Source organism: Betta splendens, chromosome 10 (assembly GCF_900634795.4).
Source record: "Betta splendens chromosome 10, fBetSpl5.4, whole genome shotgun sequence".
In the NCBI taxonomy this organism is placed as follows: Eukaryota; Metazoa; Chordata; class Actinopteri; order Anabantiformes; family Osphronemidae; genus Betta; species Betta splendens.
This window is the reverse complement of record NC_040890.2, coordinates 15,169,648-15,191,103: the sequence shown is the minus strand read 5'-3', so window position 1 is coordinate 15,191,103 and position 21,456 is coordinate 15,169,648. Positions and strand designations below refer to the sequence as shown.

At 43.6% G+C, this 21,456-nt stretch overlaps 1 protein-coding gene across 12 annotated transcripts in view; it reads left to right on the top strand.

Moving 5' to 3' along the window:
* diaph2 (diaphanous-related formin 2) overlaps positions 1-21,456 on the top strand; it is a 279,374-nt gene that overhangs the window by 87,647 nt on the left and 170,271 nt on the right. For 11 of the 12 annotated variants that reach the window (XM_029164826.3, XM_029164824.3, XM_029164823.3 and 8 more), the window contains 11 exons: positions 1,627-1,701; positions 1,791-1,860; positions 2,464-2,600; positions 5,993-6,101; positions 8,992-9,102; positions 10,303-10,415; positions 12,834-12,950; positions 16,043-16,161; positions 17,407-17,471; positions 18,178-18,282; positions 21,263-21,325. In XM_029164826.3, the coding sequence (XP_029020659.1) occupies positions 1,627-1,701; positions 1,791-1,860; positions 2,464-2,600; positions 5,993-6,101; positions 8,992-9,102; positions 10,303-10,415; positions 12,834-12,950; positions 16,043-16,161; positions 17,407-17,471; positions 18,178-18,282; positions 21,263-21,325 (1,084 nt within the window). The remainder of the gene's footprint in view (positions 1-1,626; positions 1,702-1,790; positions 1,861-2,463; positions 2,601-5,992; positions 6,102-8,991; positions 9,103-10,302; positions 10,416-12,833; positions 12,951-16,042; positions 16,162-17,406; positions 17,472-18,177; positions 18,283-21,262; positions 21,326-21,456) is intronic. The other variant, XM_055512468.1, reaches the window with a different exon arrangement.

Here is a 21,456-nt window from a genome sequence, read left to right as displayed (position 1 = left end):
CAACCTGCAGTAAGAAGTACATTCCCTAATGAAAGATGTACTCGGCAGACGAACCCGGTGGTTCCTGTCCTTTATGTGCATTCACATTCATTCATAATAGCAAGGAAGGGGTGCATGAGAATCACGGCTCAAAGGGACTTATATTTGTTATGAAATATAAATTTTTGTTCTAAAAGTCGATCGATGTGTTAAATGTTTTATTACATTTTACAGCTGCCGCTTATGTAAAAATTCCACTGTTAATGCAAAAGGCAGAGCATGTTCTCACATAGCGTATGGAGGCTACACACAGCGTTCCCACCCGGCAGAGCCTTGCATTAAACAGTGGTCTGCTCAGAATCTGCTTCCATTTCCTGTCTGAAGACTGTCGTTACTGTACCACCATTACTAAGAAGCATAAACACTGAATGCTTCTCCGTCAGCCATGTCGCTCTCCTCCCCCTTTGTTTCCTAGTCGCTCATTTACTTCCACTACACCACCTTGATAATACAAATACATGTAACAGCGTAATCACTCTGAAGTAAACTGAGCCAGTCGGCTCTCGCTTCCAGTTTTTCCTCCTTCGATAACTGCAGCGCACGCGACAGAAAAGGGCGTCACTCACGATGCTGCTGATAAGCAGACATTTGTAAATGCTAAACTTTATTGCATTTTGTTTTGATTAAGATAACAGATCATCATTATACACTATGGTAAATATTAATGACTTATAAAGTGGTTCTGCTTGTCTACTAATAAAATTTGACTAATGCTGGTTGGAGGGTTGTTGCGTGCGCTAATTTCGTCACAGATTAAAGAAATACCTCACCTCAGCTTCGCCAGTTGCCTCAGGCTAATGCATCTCATGGCTAATCGAGGGTCTCTTCCGACTCACCGAGTCAATACGAATGACTTTAATACTCAAACCATTATTATTTCAGATCATTGTCAAAGAGGCTAAATAAATCACGGAGTTGTGCTCTGCAAATGCCAGAAAATTGCACCATGCATTTCAGATTATTGACAGTAAAGGGCCTGAAAACAAGTAATGCTAATAACATAATCTGGCCACACTGTACCTCTCAGGCTCCTCCTGCCTCCCGCTCCTCCTGGCTTAGACAAACGGGCTCATCTGCACTGGATCATTTGCCGTCTCCTGATACGCTGTGGTTTATAGCCAATTATCTCTCACGATCCATTATCGATTACAGTGTTATCTTTCTTGCATTGCTTAATCTTTTGGCGCAGAAACATAGCAGCTCACAGGGGGGCTCGGATACAAACGGCTTAGAGATGGGAACACTAGTTAAGATGGATGGGTGTTCATTTGCTTGTAAATGGGTACAGTTTAAAGTCAAACCGATTCGAGCAGTAGTAAGAAGGTGGGGCGGTTTGTGATTTTTTATTTCCAGCTCTCCATGTTAGGAATTAAAAACCAGTACAACAGTCAATTTATCCAAGTGACTGTTAAACCTTTGATATTAGTCGGAATGACTGATTTCCTCTGAGGTTAATGCAATTTTGCCTGTGATTGCTTCCTTCTGCGAGTCAGCGTGGCTTACAATAAACCAGCAGGGTAATAACAATTTTGACACAGCGTTGAGTAACTAATAGTTGTGTGTGTGTGTGTGTTGTCTTTCTTCTAGTTGGGTTAATAACTTTGGGCATGAGGGTCTTGGTCTTCTGCTGGATGCCCTGGAGAAGCTGCTGGACAAGAAACAGTGAGTGACAGCCCATATTTGCCCTTCACTGAGGGTCCAGGTTCTGATGACGTAATCGCTGTCCCATCATTCTTCATTCTTCTTTGCAGGCAGGAGAACATTGACAAACGGAACCAGCATAAACTCATCCAGTGTTTGAAGGCTTTTATGAACAATAAGGTTTGTATAAATAGAATGTATAAAACCTTTGCACATGGTGATAACATCTTCACATCCCTCTTTAGAAGTATCTTCATATAGAAGCTCAGGTTATCGAGATTCCAAGCCTCATTTGATTCTGGACTCTGACAGACTTGGGATAATGGGACAGTCAAGTGAAGCTAATTTTACCATTTCGAGTCCGTAGTCTCAGTCCTTTAATTATCCTTTTTTGGAAAGGTCTGGCTCATTTCTCAAAAGTGACACACATTTCAAGGATAGATGAACTATTGATATTGCTTCTCTTAGAATTAATACCACGTGATCATCTCTAGCCATTCCTTCAGTTGTAGGAAGACAAAAAGGTGCATGAGACTATAAGTATTTGTCCCTGTAGCCCTGTCCTGAATTGAATTAATTTATCATCCTTCGTTTTCTCCAATGGCCTCGTTGTCCCTCCTTAAAGGAAAATTAAGGCTAACTATAACTTACGTACATTACAGCTTCAGTGTGTAATTGATTTTTTTCTTGAAGTGAAAGTTCTCCAAAAATGCAAATGGTCTCATTAACTTATACCCACTGGACCTCTTCTTTCTTCAACCTCCTTTCTTCCCTGTCTCGTAGTATGGCCTGCAAAGGATCCTGGGAGATGAGCGCAGCCTGCTGCTGCTGGCACGGGCAATCGACCCCAAACAGACCAACATGATGACAGAGATTGTCAAAATTCTCTCTGCCTTCTGTATTATTGGAGAGGAAAACATGTAAGTCAAATCAGCTTTGCCTGATCATTTGTCACATTTATTTGTGCACATCCTGCGCTTACATTCCTCATCACATACCCACCCACTCAATATGCAAATGATCTCAACAGAGTTTTAAGCAAGATTATGACATAAGCCGCATTTCCACTGGCCATTCAAGGCTGGTTCACCAGAGGGTACTATTGGGGTATTTTCTCATGGAAAAGCCTTCAAAAATCTGCAGTAGATCATGATTAAACATAAAGATTCTGTTTGTACGTGTTTTAGTAATCAGACACTTATTACACTAATCTACTGAATCACAACAATGCTACAATATTAGAAGAAAGGCATTGGAAGGCCACAAGGTGTCAACCAGATTCGAGTTTGGCTGCAACTGTAGCTTTATTAACTAGAACCTTCTCCTCCATACGGTACACTGTAGTTACATCTTGCAGATTATTCATTTTTCCTACACGTTGCTGCAGGAAAGTGAATCTATGACCATAAACCTTTAGAATAATTTTAAACTCAACATCAGCATCACCTTTGAGTCATGTTTTAAATTTGCAGATCTAGTAAGAGCAGTTCATCAGGTCATCGCCCATTAATGTTCTTGCCATGTAAGTCTGGCGCTCAGTGCCTCAGTGCCTTTACCTGTGCAGCACTTGATGCCTTCAAGGTGACTCGAGGTGCTGTGTAAGTTAGCACAGGTGCCTTAAAGAATACGGCCACCTTCTCTGCTGTACGGCAGGTCTGCATTGAAAAGGCCTTCTCGTTAATGGGTCAGTTTAACTACATTGGAAGCCTTAGCTTTACTGGTAGTTTTGAGACATTCATCACCAAGGCTGCTTCCATCACCCCAAACAAACAGGAACTCAGTCTCTTTTCAAAAGAGGCTGTTTAATTCACATAATCCGTAGACCTCGCCGTGGAGTGTTTTTATTAACATTATTTTCATCTGGGTGCACGTCAGCAGTTTCAGGGACAGATCACAAAACTTCTGCAAATAAAACCAAACTTTAGGGAAGTGTGATATAAGTGAAGTGACCCTTTGAGTACTTTCTTTCCTATTCTACATTGAGTGTTGTAAAGATGTTTTCAGATTTAAAAGTTGAGCGAGGGACACAGTTCCCCAGCTCTTTCAGTAAATGACGGCTGGAATGGAAACAACACAACACCATTTCAGAATCCTGACTGATGACAAAAAACCATGAGATGTGGTCCGTCTCTGCTACGTTTACACACTGTGTAATATTTCTGAAACAGCAAGGGGGAACGGGATGACTTATTCTTGTAAACACTGGAATATGACTATTGCTTCAATCTTCTCCTGCTGGGAGCCATGTACTCCTGCAGAGATTGAACCACCTTTGCATATATTTGTACCTGCTGTAGACATATACTGCAGTGACAGACCACCCCCACAGTACAGAACCCTGTTGGGTCACATGGTCAGATGATGCAGTTTAGTCTGTTTAATGTGTTGAACTACTCAGTGTAGTTTGCCACGGACACACACCCGGGCTGACAGCTTATAAATTGGATTTAGGGGAGTGTTTTTTATTGTTTCCCACAGGGCCAGACTAGAATAACAATGGCACTTCAAAGTCAGTCTGAATGCTGTGGTGGAAATAAACAAACCCACAAATTCTGTTGGAGAAGCTGAGTTCAGCAGTGTGTCTCACATCTCTGACCATCTAAATAGGCCTTTATGCTTTGTAGCTCTGACTCTCGCTGTGAACATGCATGTACGCGTTCCTTGTTTTTAAGTCAGAATACCAGGAAAAGTTTGGCTCCAATTTAAGCCAGTTCACTTAATTTCAGGTGATTCGTGTTTTCTTTTTTATGGGTTCGATTCAATTGAGTGTTTTATAAGAAGCATAAGTGTTTAATGTGTCCATTAAACAGACATTAGTGAGATTATCCTTGTAGTGAGGATGTGGAACTACAGAGCGTTGTATATGGTTCTGTTTAAAGCTTTTTAATGTTTCATCTCTGAAGTCTGTGACTTTCACAAATAGATGCTGTTGGTTCCCTACATAGTTGATGCACTGATGCAGTTAATCATTTAGACCAATATACTGTAAATATCTTTAGTTAGTCTCGCAGGCGGCTCATGTGCATGCATACACAAATACTAGCACATACTGAGTGTATAGATTATATAAATCTCCCCCAGTCTACCTCCCCATTCTCCATGGCTTCATGGATGGGTGAAAGCAAAGAAGGAGGTCTTTGCCATGATCCCGGCCCCTTACGAAAATATACATATACCGCAGAAATGACAGCCAGAGCAGCTGAGGCGTCACAGTCTCACTCCCAAACTTCTCTGCCAAGCAGTGTTGCGACGCTGGCTCATGTTCAACGCCCACTTCAGCTGACAGCATCAAATGCAAACATGACAAGTTAAGCAGATCTATCTTGCCTGTTTTGAAGCATCGTCTGAACCGTCTTTAAAGCTCCTCAGTATGCAGCTGCGCGGGCCCGTCTGTAACTTTGTAACCCCTATCACAGAGCGTGGCCGGACCATTTATCCGAGCGTCAGGCTCCCTCCGCACAGATAATCCTATTGGTCAGACACGCAGCCTGCCTCGCTCGCAACAGTGCTAATATCTTATCACGCTGATATTGTTACTGGGTTGACGTGAGGTGACACAAAGACAAAAAAATTGTGTGGCAAATGTGCAGCATCCTCAGTTATATTCCACTGTTGACCTGACGCCAAATGCCTCAGAGCATTTTTTGGCCCATTGGAGTAGGAGGTTAGTCTCTCAATTGATGAAGGAAATTGGAAAATGTGGCCTTGCAGGGACAGAGATAACCAAATGGTTTTGTATGCATATTGTACAGTGGATCATGTTTATGTTAGTGCGTCTAAAACATTCATTTGCTTCTTTCCCATGTCTGCAACACAAACTTTCTTTCGTTGCCAATTCAGAAGCTGAAATCGTTCATCCTCTATTTAGCCAGCTGCCTTGAGCTCTTGCAAGTGCTCTAATTTGCTTACCTTCTCAATAGGTGTATTTGCACATTAGTCTGGCAGCCCCTGCAATAATTTGCTTCTTTTCTCACCCAGCCAAATCAACTCAAACACAGTTGGTTTTGACAACTGAGCACATTCGCAGTAAAACCCTGTTTTGTCCAGCATCGCCTTAGAAACAAGCACGATGGAGTCAAAATGGGACTCTGCAGCAATAATTGACCAGATAGCATACAAAGAGATGGAAAGCAGTAACATTTGTCAGGGTGACCAAAGACTGGCTGAGTAAATGTCCACATCAACACACAGGGGAAGATAAGATACATGGTGTTTGAGCTGAAAATTGTGAGTAAATGTCCTGTCAGAAAGGTGATAAAAGTGTTTGTTGACTTTTGTGTTCGCCTGCTCCCTGTTCTCTGTTTTCTTTCAGCCTGGATAAGATTTTAGCTGCCATGACAATTGCTGCCGAGAGGAACAATAAAGAGAGATTCGCACCAATTGTGGAAGGACTGGAGAACCACGAAGCGCAGCAACTCCAGGTCAGGGCTTACTCACCGACAAGCACTTGATCATAAGTTGATCATAAGTTCCACTCAAATTGACCCCATCCCCCTTTTGGTAAATTGGGGGATACTGGGTAAAACACGTTCACCTGTTTGGAATAAACAAATTACGCACAATTTAATTAGCTTTATACGTCTAATGTTTCAATCTGTTCCCGCTAATTCAACTCAGAATGCAGCTTTTAATGTTGCCTCTAATCACAACATTATGACAATATAATTATAATGTCTGGATGACGTATTTACTGCAAAATCTGTAATAAATGAAGTTAGAGGAACAGTTTTTACAATGTACAGAGCAACAACCAGTTTTCTGAGAATGCAGGTGACACAGTATCCTCAAGTCACTGCAAAAGACCTGCTGCCAGACTCCTTAATATCTCCTCAGCCCAACTGGTCAAGGCAGATGGCCGCCCAGCCCAGCCCTGCTTCTGCTGAGGGTTTATTCAATCCGCTGTAGGCTGTTTTATACAATTATATACTATACACTGGCTCCATTATGTTTAATATGAGATACATAATAGGTTGGTGGATTGTGTTCTGTTGGAGTTAGCGCCCATAGATCAATAGCACTGTATGTCTGAGGGAACAGAGGATACGCTCAACATAAACATTAGGCATGAGTATTTAAATGCTTCCTGCTTGATTTACTCATTCAAACCAGTGAAATGAAAGGATTTGAGTGCAAACGTACACGCATCACTGCACTGCGAAACAATTGTTGTCAGATCCTTCGAAGGTTAATGGCAATAATCACTCCTGTTATGCTGTTCTGAAGTACTGGTCTGAATTCTGTAATGTTCTGTTTCAGGCTTACACAGTGCCGTACTCAAACTCATAAGAGCTCCAGTGAGCAGCAACCAGGCCTAGTCCAGCATCAGTCACGCACATTCGTTCTGTCATGAAGACCGCATTTGATGCCAACCAAAGAGAGTGAAATTGACAGTTGTGTCATTCTGGAGCCCATTGTGTCTCAGCTGTCTCCGTACATGTGTTTTTCTCTGCCTCTCTGCGTCGTCTTGTCCACTTGTCAACCCCACCACACCCCCAGCAGAAAATCTGATGTGACCGCGGCGCTTTTGAAATCCACCCAGAGCTCAGTCATCAGCGCTTTAATCTAGAACACCTGCTTCCTGGAGCACCTGCGCTGAACTACCCAATTCCTTTTGTGAGCGCCAGAAACGAAAATTAGAATAAAAAGCAGCTTCTCTGAGATTTTAGTATTCTTTCTTATATTTCCTCTACCTCTCGCACACTTTTTCTCCATCTTACAAATACCTCCCCTTGCTTTCTTCCATGCTGCTGTCAAGTTGCGTCTCAAAGGACTTGGTGTGAAAGGGCAACTAAAGCACCATACCTCTCTTCAATTTCACAAGTATTCTTCAGCAGCGGGAGAAAAAGCTGTACAACAGCAATAAAAACAGCACTTAAAAATGTTTTTGTTAAACCAAAAGTACGGAATTGCTTAAGGAATTACTTTTTTAACTGCGGGGATTGGGAAGTCATGGAGAAAAAGACATGAAGGAAACTGATGAGGCGGGTGGTGGGAGAGAAAGTAGATATTCTTTTATTAGGAGGCTGTTGTTTTTCCTTTAAATTTTGCCATTAATGAAATGAAGCCCTGCTAATTGTGAAGTAAATTAAAATGCTTTGCTGATGCGAGGGGCTCAAGGAAATTAATAGACTTTTTTTTATCCAAAACATGTGATGGGTTGTAGTATTAGACTTTGCTAATGTGATTAAAATGTGTTTTGCCGTAGCTTGGGCTACGCTCGTCTGCTGAGCACCAAAGAAACTCTGCGTTTCAACTTTAAAGCCATCCCTGCAGTAGCGCACTTAATTACAGTGTTTGGAACCCCCGCTATGGCGCCGCTGCCGCTGTAAACACAGCACTTACAATGCCCCCACCCTCACCCAGCAGCTTCCCACTCCAAAATACATGACTGACGTATGGTCGAGGTGCTTGAAGTAAGTATCAATCTGTATGCAGGACAAGAGACAGAATTTTTCATGAGCGCCATGACTTTCTTTCTCTCAGTAAGTTCTGTGAAGATTTGGTCGAGTGTTTCTTTTATGTATCTGGCCTCTGGTGTATACAGTAACATGTCAGGTTTCAGTGAGCAGATCTTGCTTAGAGGCCCTCAACCCTTTCTTGAGCATGGAGAGGTCTGCTTTGTTTCCAGCGCCTGGGAAAGATGGCACATATTCATTGGCTGCAACGAGGCCGTGCTTGTGAAAATACGTATAAAATACAGCAGCGCAACGACAGCACATAGAGTCATCTGCTGCAGCCATCCTTCAGCTATTACGATTCACAATTAAGTTTGTATGTGTTCGATTCCAATCTAGAGGAATAATAAATCGACCCGGGAAGCCACACGCATTTTGTGGCTTGTATTAATAAAACATCGAAGAAAACAGCACAGGGTCAAGGTTTGGGAAGGCAAACGTTCACATTGTCCCTGGGAATGCTTCAGCCTGCTATTGATTGTCTGTCCGAGGAAACGGTCTCATCCATACAGTAGCCTGCTCCCCTGAAACACCTTACTCCTCATTATAATTCATCAACAATTTCCTCTTAACCTACTCTTCCACCCGAGGCACACAGAGAAGTGCACACACTCCAGCACGAGGCCTTCTCCTTCCAATAAATCCATTAATAATGTACACCTGGTCAATAGATACAGCAGACTCGTACTAGCAGCCTATATGTGATCGCTGCCTTTCCCTTTAGTTTCTCCTGCTTTGTTTTGGTTTGCAAAGAAAATCCTACCAGCGAATAATCATTGGAAATATCCTATTGATAATGAGGAGGACAGACAGCGAATGTGCTCATCATTTATTCTTTCATCCGGTTTCATCACAGGTTGCTTGCATGCAGCTTATCAACGCATTGGTCACCTCCCCTGATGACCTGGACTTCCGGATACATCTGCGCAATGAGTTCCTAAGATGTGGGCTCAAGAAGATCCTCCCTGTAAGTTACCAGTTTATCAGAACTGTGAAAGTGTGATCAGAAGTTTATTGTCTCACTCACTTTCAATTTAGTCAACATTCTGCCAGAAATAAGTCAACATAATAAAAAAAGGAAAAGATCTTAACTCTAAACTGTGAAATAAAGTAAGTAAACAGTCACTTGTTACTTGCATCCCTTATATATGTACAGTAAAGTAGGCAAATTAGACATTGTGCAGTAAAGACACAAAACACCACACAGATATCCATGGGTTTTATTATAAATAGATTGTATTTTGTATTAGTAGCTGTGGTGGAAGCACAAGTCGCTGCAGTCGTACAGTTGCTTGTGTCAAGTGTGTCGGTGCTAGCACCTCATCACACAGGTCATCCTGGCATCATTATCAGTGTGCTTGCACATCTTCACATGAGGCAGAGGCAAACGAGCTCAAGTCATCACTCAAGCTCTCATTTGTAGTGAGTGGGGTGAATGTGTCACAGAGCCAGTTGTTAATAAGTCATCCCATCTGCTCCTGTTGATTATTACTGTCATTACTTTAATTATCTGCAATTCTGCCCCCTGATATGAATGAGTCTCGGTGTATAGTCATTTATGAATGCCACGTTCACTGCTTTTAATGCCCACATTTAGACTGACACTCTTTCATCTAATTATGAGTTATGGTTAGGAATCAGTGGAGCCGCTGGAGAAGAAAAGCTGTACTCCACTAAAAAAGAACGCACGATTTGTTTTGTTCTTGTCGTCCTTGACTTGTGTATTTGGCCCTCTTCCACTTTTCCCACTCGCTTTCTTTTGTGGCATTGTACAACTCCCTCCCAACCAGTGTTGCCTAAGACAAATTGCCTAGCCAAAAAATGGTGCAGGGTGATTGATACCTGCAGAAACTGGGTTACATTTGGCCCTGTCTGTCGGTGATTCATTGAGAAGCGGTAAAGAGCATCCCCGTAGCCCCGTCGTGGCTGGAACAGGTGTGCAGCAGAGTGTACTGTCTGGAATGCGTAGCGAGGGTCTGAGGCATTTCAGCGCAGCTGCGAGAGGGAAACTAATATTCCGCTATTAGAACATGTCCGGTTAACAGTGGCATAAAAGCAAAGCTCTGCAATGCGTGGAATAATAAATGGTTAATTGGTTTTCCTGCAGTGCATCTTGCAGGTGCTGATTGTCATAACTTCTATCTACTGCGTGTGTGACTCAATGTAGGAGCTGAAGGAAACGGAGGAGCTGGACATCCAGCTAAAGGTGTTCAACGAGAACAAGGAGGAGGACTCCATTGAACTCTCCCATCGCCTGGATGACATTCGCGCTGAGATGGAATATCCTTTTGTCCTCCCTCCATGTTAGATGCACACATGAATAGGCCTGCATAAGCAGCAGCGACACAAAAGTGCATATTGTGGGTTTTTGGGTGAAGCTTTACTGCCTGGAGCCCCTCGTAGCTCGGTTCATTAGCGAAGGATCTGAGGAGCTGGAGCAAAACATCCACCTCCATCCCTGAGCAGGTAGCAGGTAAATGTCCTGTCATCCCAACCCACCACCCTTTAGTTCTCTTTTTATTTTCAGCTCTCCTCTTGTCTCCTCCCAGGTAAGGACGAGTAGGACTCATGTAACACTCCCGAGAAACACATTTAAAGTATATACTTTACTGTTGGAAATACTTGCACAGTAGACATAAATATTTTTTATGTGCAGTTATATTAAATTGTCAGGGTTTTATCAGTTTAAGTATTATCGCTTCTTGTCTCCTGTTCCATTTTGGAAATGTGAATTCTCTCCTCCAGCTTTCTGCCAATCTCCACTTAGCTCCAAAAGTGCAGAGCAGAAGTTAATTAGGTGAGCAGCAATTTAGTCCCGAGTTGGAAACTTCTTCAAGCATCCCTACGAAGCTCCGTTTAATAATTCACAGACCTTCTTCAGGGCTATATATGAATGGCTGACATTGTGGCAGACAAACCAGACACTGACATTGTTATGCAGATGTTCATTCCCACATCCTTTCTTCTCCCTCTAAACCCCACAGTTCCAGCCCAGGCACAAGGTGCTGCTGAGTGACAGTCTCTGTTGACACATGTAGGTGAGGGAAGGAGGTTGTGTATGTTGACAGAGAAGGGGGGGGGAGGTTCACCTGGATTAACGCTGTGCTGGAACGCGTTTACAAATGAGAAGGCCCAGTGTTCGTTAACATGGACAATGTGCTATCGATCCCCAGCACTGAGCATGATGCAAATACCCCTGTAACCTCTGTCGCGCTGCGTGTTTGGCGCACACACATCAGAACCAACGTACGCACACGCTATCACGCGGGCAGCATGTCTGCCACCTAAACGCTATCCTCCCAGCATTTTCATGAATATTAACCTGCAGAGACTCCTCTGTGTCCGGCCCAGGTCCAGGTGCTGAGGAGGTGACTCCAGGCCACTAATAAATATACATGGGCTGTGGAATAGTGATTGATTGACCCCACCACTGTCTGGCCTACATCACAGTTGACTGCTATTCATGTTTATTCATTATTTGGATAGATAGTGGTAAGAGAGAGAGAGAGAGTAGGGGGTGTCATCAAATGAATTGGCATTCTACATTAGGTTTATGTCTGCAGCTTAGTGATAGATGAAGCTAGTTGGATACTTTCCCAGTCTGAGCTCCTTCTCATGTCCTCTCAAATGCTGCTGTGGTGAGGCTATAATTGAATCTCACAGGATTCGTAATTCTCCCAGGTTTCATACTCAGCTAATACAAGGGAGGGAAATGATACTTTAGAGGAGCCTGTATTCCCAGCCCTCTCTCTCTCTCTCCAAATAAACGGATAGAGGATGGTAGTTTAATTACAGGCCTTGTTGAAATTAATAAGACAAGTGTCAAAGTATTTAAAAGACTTACTGCAGTTGCAGAAACTATGGATTGTTTTTGTACACTTTGCATTTCTACATGTTGGAAGTTAAGCACTTGTTAACTTGACCAGCTTACTGTATACGAGCAGCTCAAGTCACCTTCAGCGAAGCATATTAAAGAGCTCATTGAGGTACATTGTACATTCTAATTCATCTTCTCATCATTTAACAGGGTGCGCCACTAATAAATACTTGATGAATGAAACACTGACTATATGTGGCGTAGGATGTTTAAAGAGAAGAACTAAAAGTAAGAGTCAGATTTACCATCTGTTTTTGGATGTCAGAGCCATCACTACTTCCTCCTGGGGAAAGAAAACATAAGACATATAATCAATAGCTTTTGCAAATTTAATAACACAAGTTTTTGCTCTTGAGTACATGTCAGTTTCAATCTGAGGGCAGAGTCTCAGCTATATTCTCGGCCTGCTAATGATCGGCTCCCTATCATTCTCGCCTTCAACACTGAAACCACAGAGTTTTTCATGTAATTAATTTCCTCTATCTTGAAAGTTTTGCAGTGGCACGTAAACAAGGAGGACTGTTCTTTATTGGCAGCCCCACTCCTCTGGTTCGTTGTTTACACTGTTTTAGCTTCCCCAGGAGAGAATGGAAGCGAGGGATCGCGTGTCTGTTGGTTTTGTACAACGACACCTGTCAGAAAATCGGAGATGAGAAACGGTGGAACGTGAATTGTTAGAGATAAAAGAGGAACTAATAAACATTTAAATCTTTACAGGCGCCGTATTACAGTTTGAAGAACATTAAGTGCTAACCAAAATTGCTGCACCACTGCATCTCTTTCATGCTGCAGAGTTGTTTCCCTTAACCTTGTTTCTGTACCGACATGAATGAGGTGTACCATCTCCTGTCCAATATGGTGAAAGACACCGCCTCAGAGACCTACTTCCTGTCTATCCTCCAGCACCTATTGCTCATCAGGAACGACTATTACATCAGGTCAGTCCCACTTGTTCTTACATCTCAAAACTTTTTTCCTTGATGGATGACCTTATGATGCTCTGCCAGACAGTTGCACTTTAATAGTTTGGGTTTGTTGGCTTTCACCAGCAGCGTCCATGTCAAGTCCACCATTCCTCTATTTATTCATCTTGGGCTTAACTTTGAACATGTGGTTCATAAGGAGGAAAAGGCTGTCAACATATGTAATGATAAAAAGCCTCTATGTGTTCATCAGATGTCAAAGTGGGTAAAACTATTCACACATGAGTGGCACATCAACCTCATAGTCTTCAGTAATGCTTTTTATGGAGAGGCAGCACAGCAATGAAAAGAAGCATTAGCACCTGGGCTTGACTCAGACCCAGGGTCTAATGTTTCCTTTCACTGCAGTGTAACTACCATGAGAAGGATTATCAGCCCAGGTGAAGGTAAACAGCCTCTAAAACCCCAGAAAATAGAAATGATCAGTGCAGACATGTTACTTTCTAATTTGAAGTGACTAAGTTAGTGTTGGGTTAGCACTCTGCGCTGCCTTTGAGAGAGCCAATGTGTCAGTCACTGGGCAGGAAGGCCACCACTCTCAATGGAGTGACACTGATGAATTCACTGCTGTGTCAGAGCTTTTTGCAGAAATAAGATTTTTTTTCTTCAAGTTGGAAGACGAAGGGTGGAAGAGAGGAGGAAGACGAATTCATCATAGACAAGTTGCTGTTCTCTCGAATGCATGAATAATGTAGGCCTCGTCTATTCAGAGGGCGTGAGGAATAGAATTCACATTAACCAGCTGGGACGACCACGTCCACCCCGGCCCCGGTGTCCACGCAGCTCCTGTAACCAGTAATAAGGAGCGATAAGAGGCGCCCCTCATGAAAAACTGATGGTCCTTTTAAAGATATGCCTTTGAATATACTTTTTCTTCCACTCTGCATTGCAAACCCACACACGCTCTCAAGAAGTTTAACACCAGAGATGCTTCCTGGCTTACACCACAGTCAGGGTGTTAATAGATGCAGTGCATGGCTCTTTGCAGTAAATAATGATCTCTTTGTTCATAAAGTAATATACGTTAAGCGGTGGGCAGAGCCTTCAAACTGCTGTCTACTGCCCGAACGCAACACTAGTTGTTGCTCTCCCTTCAGGGCCTGGTTTATTTTTGATAATTAATCTCCGACTGCAATTTTAATGAATGAGAGCACATCAAACCCACCCAGTAAATATAGAGCAGATCTGCTCTTTTGGAGCCTGGTGATATGGGGATTACACTGGTTATGTGGAGCAGAGCTGGATCAAGCGGCCGCTGAACTGCGCGCTATCGACGGAAGGAACGGAGGCGCCAGAGTAAGAGAAGAGGTGGGGAGTGATGGCGGGGACATATGCTGGCTTGCGGAGCCCGGCCCTGCCCACCACGGAGGGGCCTGACAGTTTTAGGTCACCCTCTCCCTCTCCAGCTATCTCCACCCAGCCCCGATTTGCTCGGCAGTGGCGGAGGTTGGAGGACGGAGGGAAAATAGGGCGGCTTATTGAGATAATAATGCGGTGTACATCGGTGACAGTCGTAAGCTCAGCGCCACAGTGCTTAAGCCAAGCAGGGCGACGTGCGCGCTTTCACCAGCCCGTTCCCATCGCGAGTGGGCGAATCCGCCGGCTCAAGATAATGTATGGCATTTCATGCTTTCAAAGCACTGCACCTAAATGCTGATTTATTCTTATTTGCTTTGGCTCAGAATTGTGTGTTCTTTCATATTCCCGTTTCGTAATGTGATACGGCCTGTCCACCCACAGGATGCCAGCGGAGCGCAGCCTCGGAATTCATGGGCGTCACTTAGTCAGAGCCTTGGAGATAAACTTAAACCCCTTTAATAAGTTTGTCATGTGAGCTACTTTTTCACTCAGACGCACGCGCGCTTATGATAATACGGCCTTTTTGTGGTCTCACACGAGATGAACCCAGCTGGCAGCACAGACTTTGCTCCAAAGGATGATTCCGTTTCAGCAACGTCAGTGAACCTGCGTTACCGCTTCATGCTCTCATGCAGAGGCACCATGCAGGCGGCTGTTAATCACACTTAGAGGCTCTTATCTTTGGGGCATCCCTGATTGATTATTATATACAGATACTACAGACATGTACTGTATGTACAACAGTCAATGCTGTTTTCACCAGCCTCACTGACGCTAATGTTTCCACCATTATAATGAATGAATGAATGAATAAGCCCGGCGATGGACTGGCGACCCGTCCAGGGTGTACCCTGCCTCTCGCCCATAGCCAGCTGGGTTGGGCTCCAGCACCCCCGCGACCCCGCATATGGGAATAAGCGGCTTGGAAAATGGATGGATGGATGAATGAATAAATGGATTAATGTTTTTCACAGGTAGCTTGATTGCTATTTTATCATCCTCCCATTTATGAGCGTCATCGTGGGTCAGTTGTACTCATCTAACAGTCTAGAGGAAATTGAGTTTTACTGGGTAGAGGAATGAAAAAACAAGTTTTTGTTGTGAATCTAAACTTCTGGTCAATGTCACGCATGAAAGTGATTATCTCTCAGTTTGGGGCTCGCCTCAGACTGTCATTGTATTTGCTAAATGTCACTTGCAATTAAAGTTGATAATGTTACAGAGAAAAGGTCACGTAGCAACCTGAGCGGTGGAAGGGGTCTCTGCGGCTGCTTCCCAACACCAAGCGCTCCTAACCGGCTGACATGTTTCCCCGTCATTGTGCTTTCAATTACACACATTACACAGATTAGATTTACATTTCACTTTTTATGGTTGCCCTAATTGGCTGAGATGATTGCAAATTAGACAAGAGGGCGAGCCTCGGCGTGGATGCCGCCTGTCACCTTGAAACGAACACACTCACACAGACTTGGGTTTGCCCATTAATCTCCTAATTTCATGATGGGGGTGAAGCAAGTGATCGGGTTTAATAGGGCGCCAATTTTCTGTAACAGCACCCTTTTGCCATGGCGCTTCGTGACCCCCAGCTCAGATAAGGGAATGATTAGTGCTTAATAACTCTGCTGGTAGCGTTTGTGTCACTCATACGTTTCTGTGCCTTGTCCTCGTGTTGTGCTTTGTGTTAGGCCTCAGTACTACAAGGTGATAGAGGAATGCGTGTCTCAGGTGGTCCTGTACCGCAACGGGATGGACCCTGATTTTGGCTACAGTCAACGGCTGGACGTGGACTTCACCCTGCTAATCGGTACAGTTTGAATTGTGTCATATTTGCTATTAATTGCTCAGATTTTTCTGTAACAACCAACCGAATCCCTGACATTCCGCATTCATCCTCTTTGTGCCGCCAGAGGTTTATCACCTATGTTGCTAAAAATGCTGTCTTACCTCACAGTTGTTCTCATTATCCTTCTCGATCCCTTCTGGCAAACACCTGCAGTAGCTTGACATATAAGACATGGTTATTTAATTAATGACACATTAGACACTATTTCTGTTCTCAAACAGACGCTGGTATTTCAGAAGGATACCTGCTCGACGGGGGTATTTTCAAACTGTGTTTCAGGAATCATTGAGAACACGTCTATTTGTGCTGCATTACTAATACAATATATTTGTCAAACTGAGAGCAGAAATAAATAACACCACCACATCTCTCTCTGCTGTGTCACTAACAGTTCTGTGACTTGCCAACAAAGGGTTGTTAAAAGTTTCTAAACGTACCCACAGAAACTGATGTGCTGTAGTATGTAACACGTTTTCTCACTCACTTTCCTAAAATTTAATCAGTTGAAAACTTCCAAGAATGTGTTTTGCTAAATTCATAAATGAAGCACACGGAACAGGATGTCACATCGTTTGGGGTCTTTGAAAGTTCCTCTTTCCGCTAGAAAATAAACTTTCTATCTTCATTTTTTTTCAAATTGGAGTGTTGTTTCATAATAATTATTCTTTCAGAGGTACATGTGTTGTTGGATGTGCGATCTACCAACAATTTACACTTACGCTGCAACATGTGCTTCCAGTTTATGAGCCTCCAAAGTTGAATATCACAAAAGATCTGGTGAAAAGTGAAACAGTAAAAAAATGCCGCAGGTTGGTCTCTCAAGCGTCGAATAACAACTCAGGATTTTCAGGTGATGATTCCTGTTTTTTAATGACACCTCTGTCAGTGAGAAGGAGGATGAGCTCGGGGAGAATCGCACATCTGCACAAACGTTTACACCACGCGGCTGATTTCACTTCTAGAAGGCAGCTAGCGAGCACATCAGGAGAACACTTCCTCTCCTTCTTAACCAGAGCGATCGGCCCCATGCATTTTATTCCGTGTATTTACAATACGTCTGCATCTGAAAATGGACAGACACTCATCATCTACTTTTCTGTATCAAACATGACTGAGGATCAGGTGAAAGCGGCCGCACGTGCAGTGAAAGCTGCTCCTCCACATGCCTTTGAAGCATCTGGTGACTGTTGCTGCCTTGTCTTGCAGATCAGTGTGTGGATAAAGCCAAAGTTGAGGAGAGTGAGCAGAAGGCTGCAGAGTACTCCAAGAAGGTGAGGCATTAATCACTCCAGCAGCCCCCCTTTGGTTGGCCAACTCCCATCAGGAAGGTTTTTTTTCCTGCTCAAAGCTCCCAGACAAGCTATTGATTTTCCATGCCCTCATCAATACCTGGCTGTGACGCTACATGATCCGTATCAGCATTACAAGAATCGATGGCCAAGTTGTGGTGTATACTTATTTGTGCACGGTGCCGGGGCAGAATTAAGTTATGTGCAGACTCTGGATGCAGTTCAGTTTTTAAGCTGGCCCTTCACAGACTTTAATGTAATTGAATTAATTGCATCATTGATTTTTATGGTATTTTCATTTATTTCTGATTTATAACCTCCCCTTATGCACATTATCTATATATGTTTTTAGCTTCCAGTGTCTAGCAGCCCCAGACTCCTCGCTAGCATGCACCCCGCTGGGCTGCTGAAATCATTGTAGCGACATGCCTCGCTTTCTACAAAGGTTAGATTCATCAGCATACATGAAAGCTAGGGCCAAAACAAAGACGAAGGACAACAGGGCTCAACAGAACCAGAAGAGCCATGAATAGAAATCAGCCGGCGAGTTTGAGACGGTGCCGTGTGCGCCGATGCACCCTGTAGCCATTCTGTAGGAACCCTGCTGCTCACCAACTCCTGTGTACGTGACTACATTGGTACATGCTTATGTGTGCATAGACGTACTATGTGCCTCTTTCTTTCGCAGTTTGATGAGGAGTTCAGCGCACGACAGGAGGCCCAGGCCGAGTCTCAGAAGAAGGATGAGAGAATCAAAGAGTTAGAGGGGAAGATCCAGACCCTGGAGTCACAGGTAAAGACAAATCCCAGTACTGAGATTCCACCAGATGCTTTTTCATGTTAAAAAAAATATACGAGAAGCCTGGAAGAGGTGCTCTTTTAATCAATTTGACAGATGCTTTTAAGTGAAAAAGTAACAGAATGAAAATGGAATAAAAATGTTTTGCTTATCATAGCAGAAAAAAAAGCAATGGCGCCACTCGGAAAACGGCTGATTTGGTCAGAACCGTATCTTTCCACTCCACTTACAAATGTGCTTCTGCTGTAAGTGGGAGTTATCATCCATGCAAGAACATTTGATTTAATAAAGGGTCAATCTCCTTAAGTTTGAGCTCTTTATATGGGTGAATTGCTCTATTGAAGCTTTTCCTATGTAATTCTATCATCACAAAGATGGATTGCGTTTCTTTTCTTGGCCTCCACATCATTTCTTCTCAAGCAAAACCTTCCATTTTGAGCTCTGAAAATGACTGCTATTTCCCCCTTAACCCAATTTCAAACACTTTAGTGCTGCCGTGGGACAAAAGGCCAGTTTGCCTCTCTGCTTAGAGAATTTAATACAAACCAACTCTGATAGATGGTTTAGCTACATATATGTCAGAGCCTGCTGTTTCTTTTAAACATCCGCCTCAGGTTACTTCCCTTCTGATGACCTGTAGCTGCGCATGTGCTTTTCTCAGCTGTAATTCATTAACGGTGTCTTAGCTGTGACATGAGCCGTGTGTTGGGTCCTGGCCAGCGTCCTTTCCTTTCTTTTTTACTTCCACCCTAATTTCTGTGTAGGTCACACTCCGCACTCCGTAAGCCTGACTGCTGTGTCACCACTTGTTAAGTGCATTTCTGCTCAGGCTGGTTCATCGCTCACGCTGGTCCTGATAACTACTCACCGATTTAACGAGACCAGGGGAAAGGTTCGCCCTGACACGGTGTGGCTGCCCGTGCTTTTCTCCTTGCCCTCTCCTTCCTCCTCCCTCTGACAGATGTGAACACATCGGCCATGTTACCTTTGCTTGCCCTTTGGAGTCGTGCTTCTTTCCCTATCACACATCTTCAGTGACCCTCTCCTGGCAGGCCTCTGTCTTTTGAAGACTGGCTGACTGAGGTGCATTAACAGATAGAGAGGCCCTGAAGAGCCAAACCATCTCTTCATCTGTTTACCTCCTTCAAAGAGACGTTTCTCTTGGAGCGCTACACATCAGCAGACCTTAAACTCAGCGGGCCAATATTTAACTTGTTTAGCCGGTTGGGAATGTGGCAGCGATGCCGAGCGTCCCCTCTGCATCTTTATGTGACATGAATACTAAACATATCAGTTAAATTTCACTGCCTGTCACATAATAATTTGGTTTTACTTAAATGTGTTTTTTTGTGTTATAAAATATAGTTTTTAATTATAGACAGGTTTTAACACAAAGCCGTGAGTTACTGCCTTAAGCAATGAACCAAACAGTGTCATCCTGTCAGACGCTTGTGATTCTGCTAGTTCAAGAGGACTAGACTGAAAGAGTGTGTTTTGCAACCTAATCCGTGTTTGAGACAAGACTGGAGAAAGCCATTAACTGTGAGAGCACAGAAACTAAATCGCTATGAGGACACGCGTTCGCTTTATCCATCAAAGCTTCTGTTCTATCGCTGCCGTTTTGCTGAATATGAATGAAGAGGCAGCTAACCCTAACCTTTCATCTCCTAGACTGGATCCCTGTCAGATATTAAACACACGTATTCTCCAGTCTCTTCCCTTCACCTTGTTTGCGAACCAACACGTTTAATGAGTGTCTTTCTCTGGGAACTTTAGCTTTGTAACAAGCAGCCCGTTTGATGTGTGCGTTTGATTATCCCCCAGTTGAGCTGAGTGGCGGTTCTCCCAGTAAACACCAACAGAGGACATAGAATTCACAACAAGTGGATCTCATCCCCCGATCCCTAAACCTGCGCTCGCAACCATTCGAGTCAAAAGAGGGAGGAATCGCATTGAATTCGCTGAGGATGTGATGAATAATGTAGCGCTGCAGTGGTGCACTGAAGCACAATGTGCCACCACATTAATACAGTTTAACAACCTGGCAGCTTGGGCCTAAGTGGAGCCTGAGGTGTAGAGGTCCGTGCCCTCTCTCTGTTACTGTCTGGCTGTTATTGGCCCAGCGTTTTAGAAAGCAAGGCCTCGAACTGAATCGTTTGGTTTCTTCAAAGAGTCCAAGACTTTCATCCTTGAGGATGAACGATAAAATACAAGCTGACTTTTAAAAATGCACTTCTCAACTCTTTTTCCAAGAGTTATTTTACAATGAAAGTAAGTAAGTGATAAAAGTTTTCATCTCCCTTTTCCATTATTCACAAGTATTATTTCCTTCTCTGCACCCCATAGTAAGAGGTGCTCTGCAGGAATGAATGCGTTCCGTTCGCGCTGAAGCGGAATACGCTCCCATCAACTTTCCTTTGGCGAAGTCACACGGAGCGAAATATCAAAGCAAAATAAGTACATTTCTAAAACAAAGACTGCACAGTGAAATCAGTGCCCATCACACATCTGAGGCTGCGAAGTTGAAGTGCATTTTGTGTTGCCGGGACTGAAAAAAGAGGAAGTAGAAGAGGGGTTTTGAAGGTGCAGCAACTGTCAGCGTCGCTGCGCCTTGTTCCTTTCATGCTGCAGTCAGTGCACTGCACTGAGCTTCTTTTGAAGGTGGATTACATCTTGTTTTAGGTGTAAAAGTACAGTACACTCTGCCTTTTGCACATCAAATAGCTCATTCAGACAAAATGGGAATATAACACTGTACTACCATTGTCATTAATTGTGTAAGGGCCGTGCTCTTTCCCCCGTTCAGCTCTTTTCTTCCCTTTTTGTTTGCCGTGAGTTCTGTACTGCACCTGTTCTTGTGTACTAGTGTTCTTCTTCTGTCTGTCTAACCAACCCCCATTTGTGCCTCTCTGTTGCACTCTGTTGCTTGTGACGTGTGTTTCGTGTGTGTGTGTGTGTGTGTGTGTCTGCACAGTTAACTGTTGAAAAAGACAAGCTCAAAGAGGCTCAGAGACTCATCGGGGAATCTGACGCCAAGGTGGGTGTCCTCCTTGCATGTGTGGGCCTTGACGTGCTATACAGTACTTGCATATGTAGTGGCTTCCAAATCCAGCTTATATATTGTATTTATAACATTTGATCGTGGTGTTTAAAATCTCTCGTTAGCAG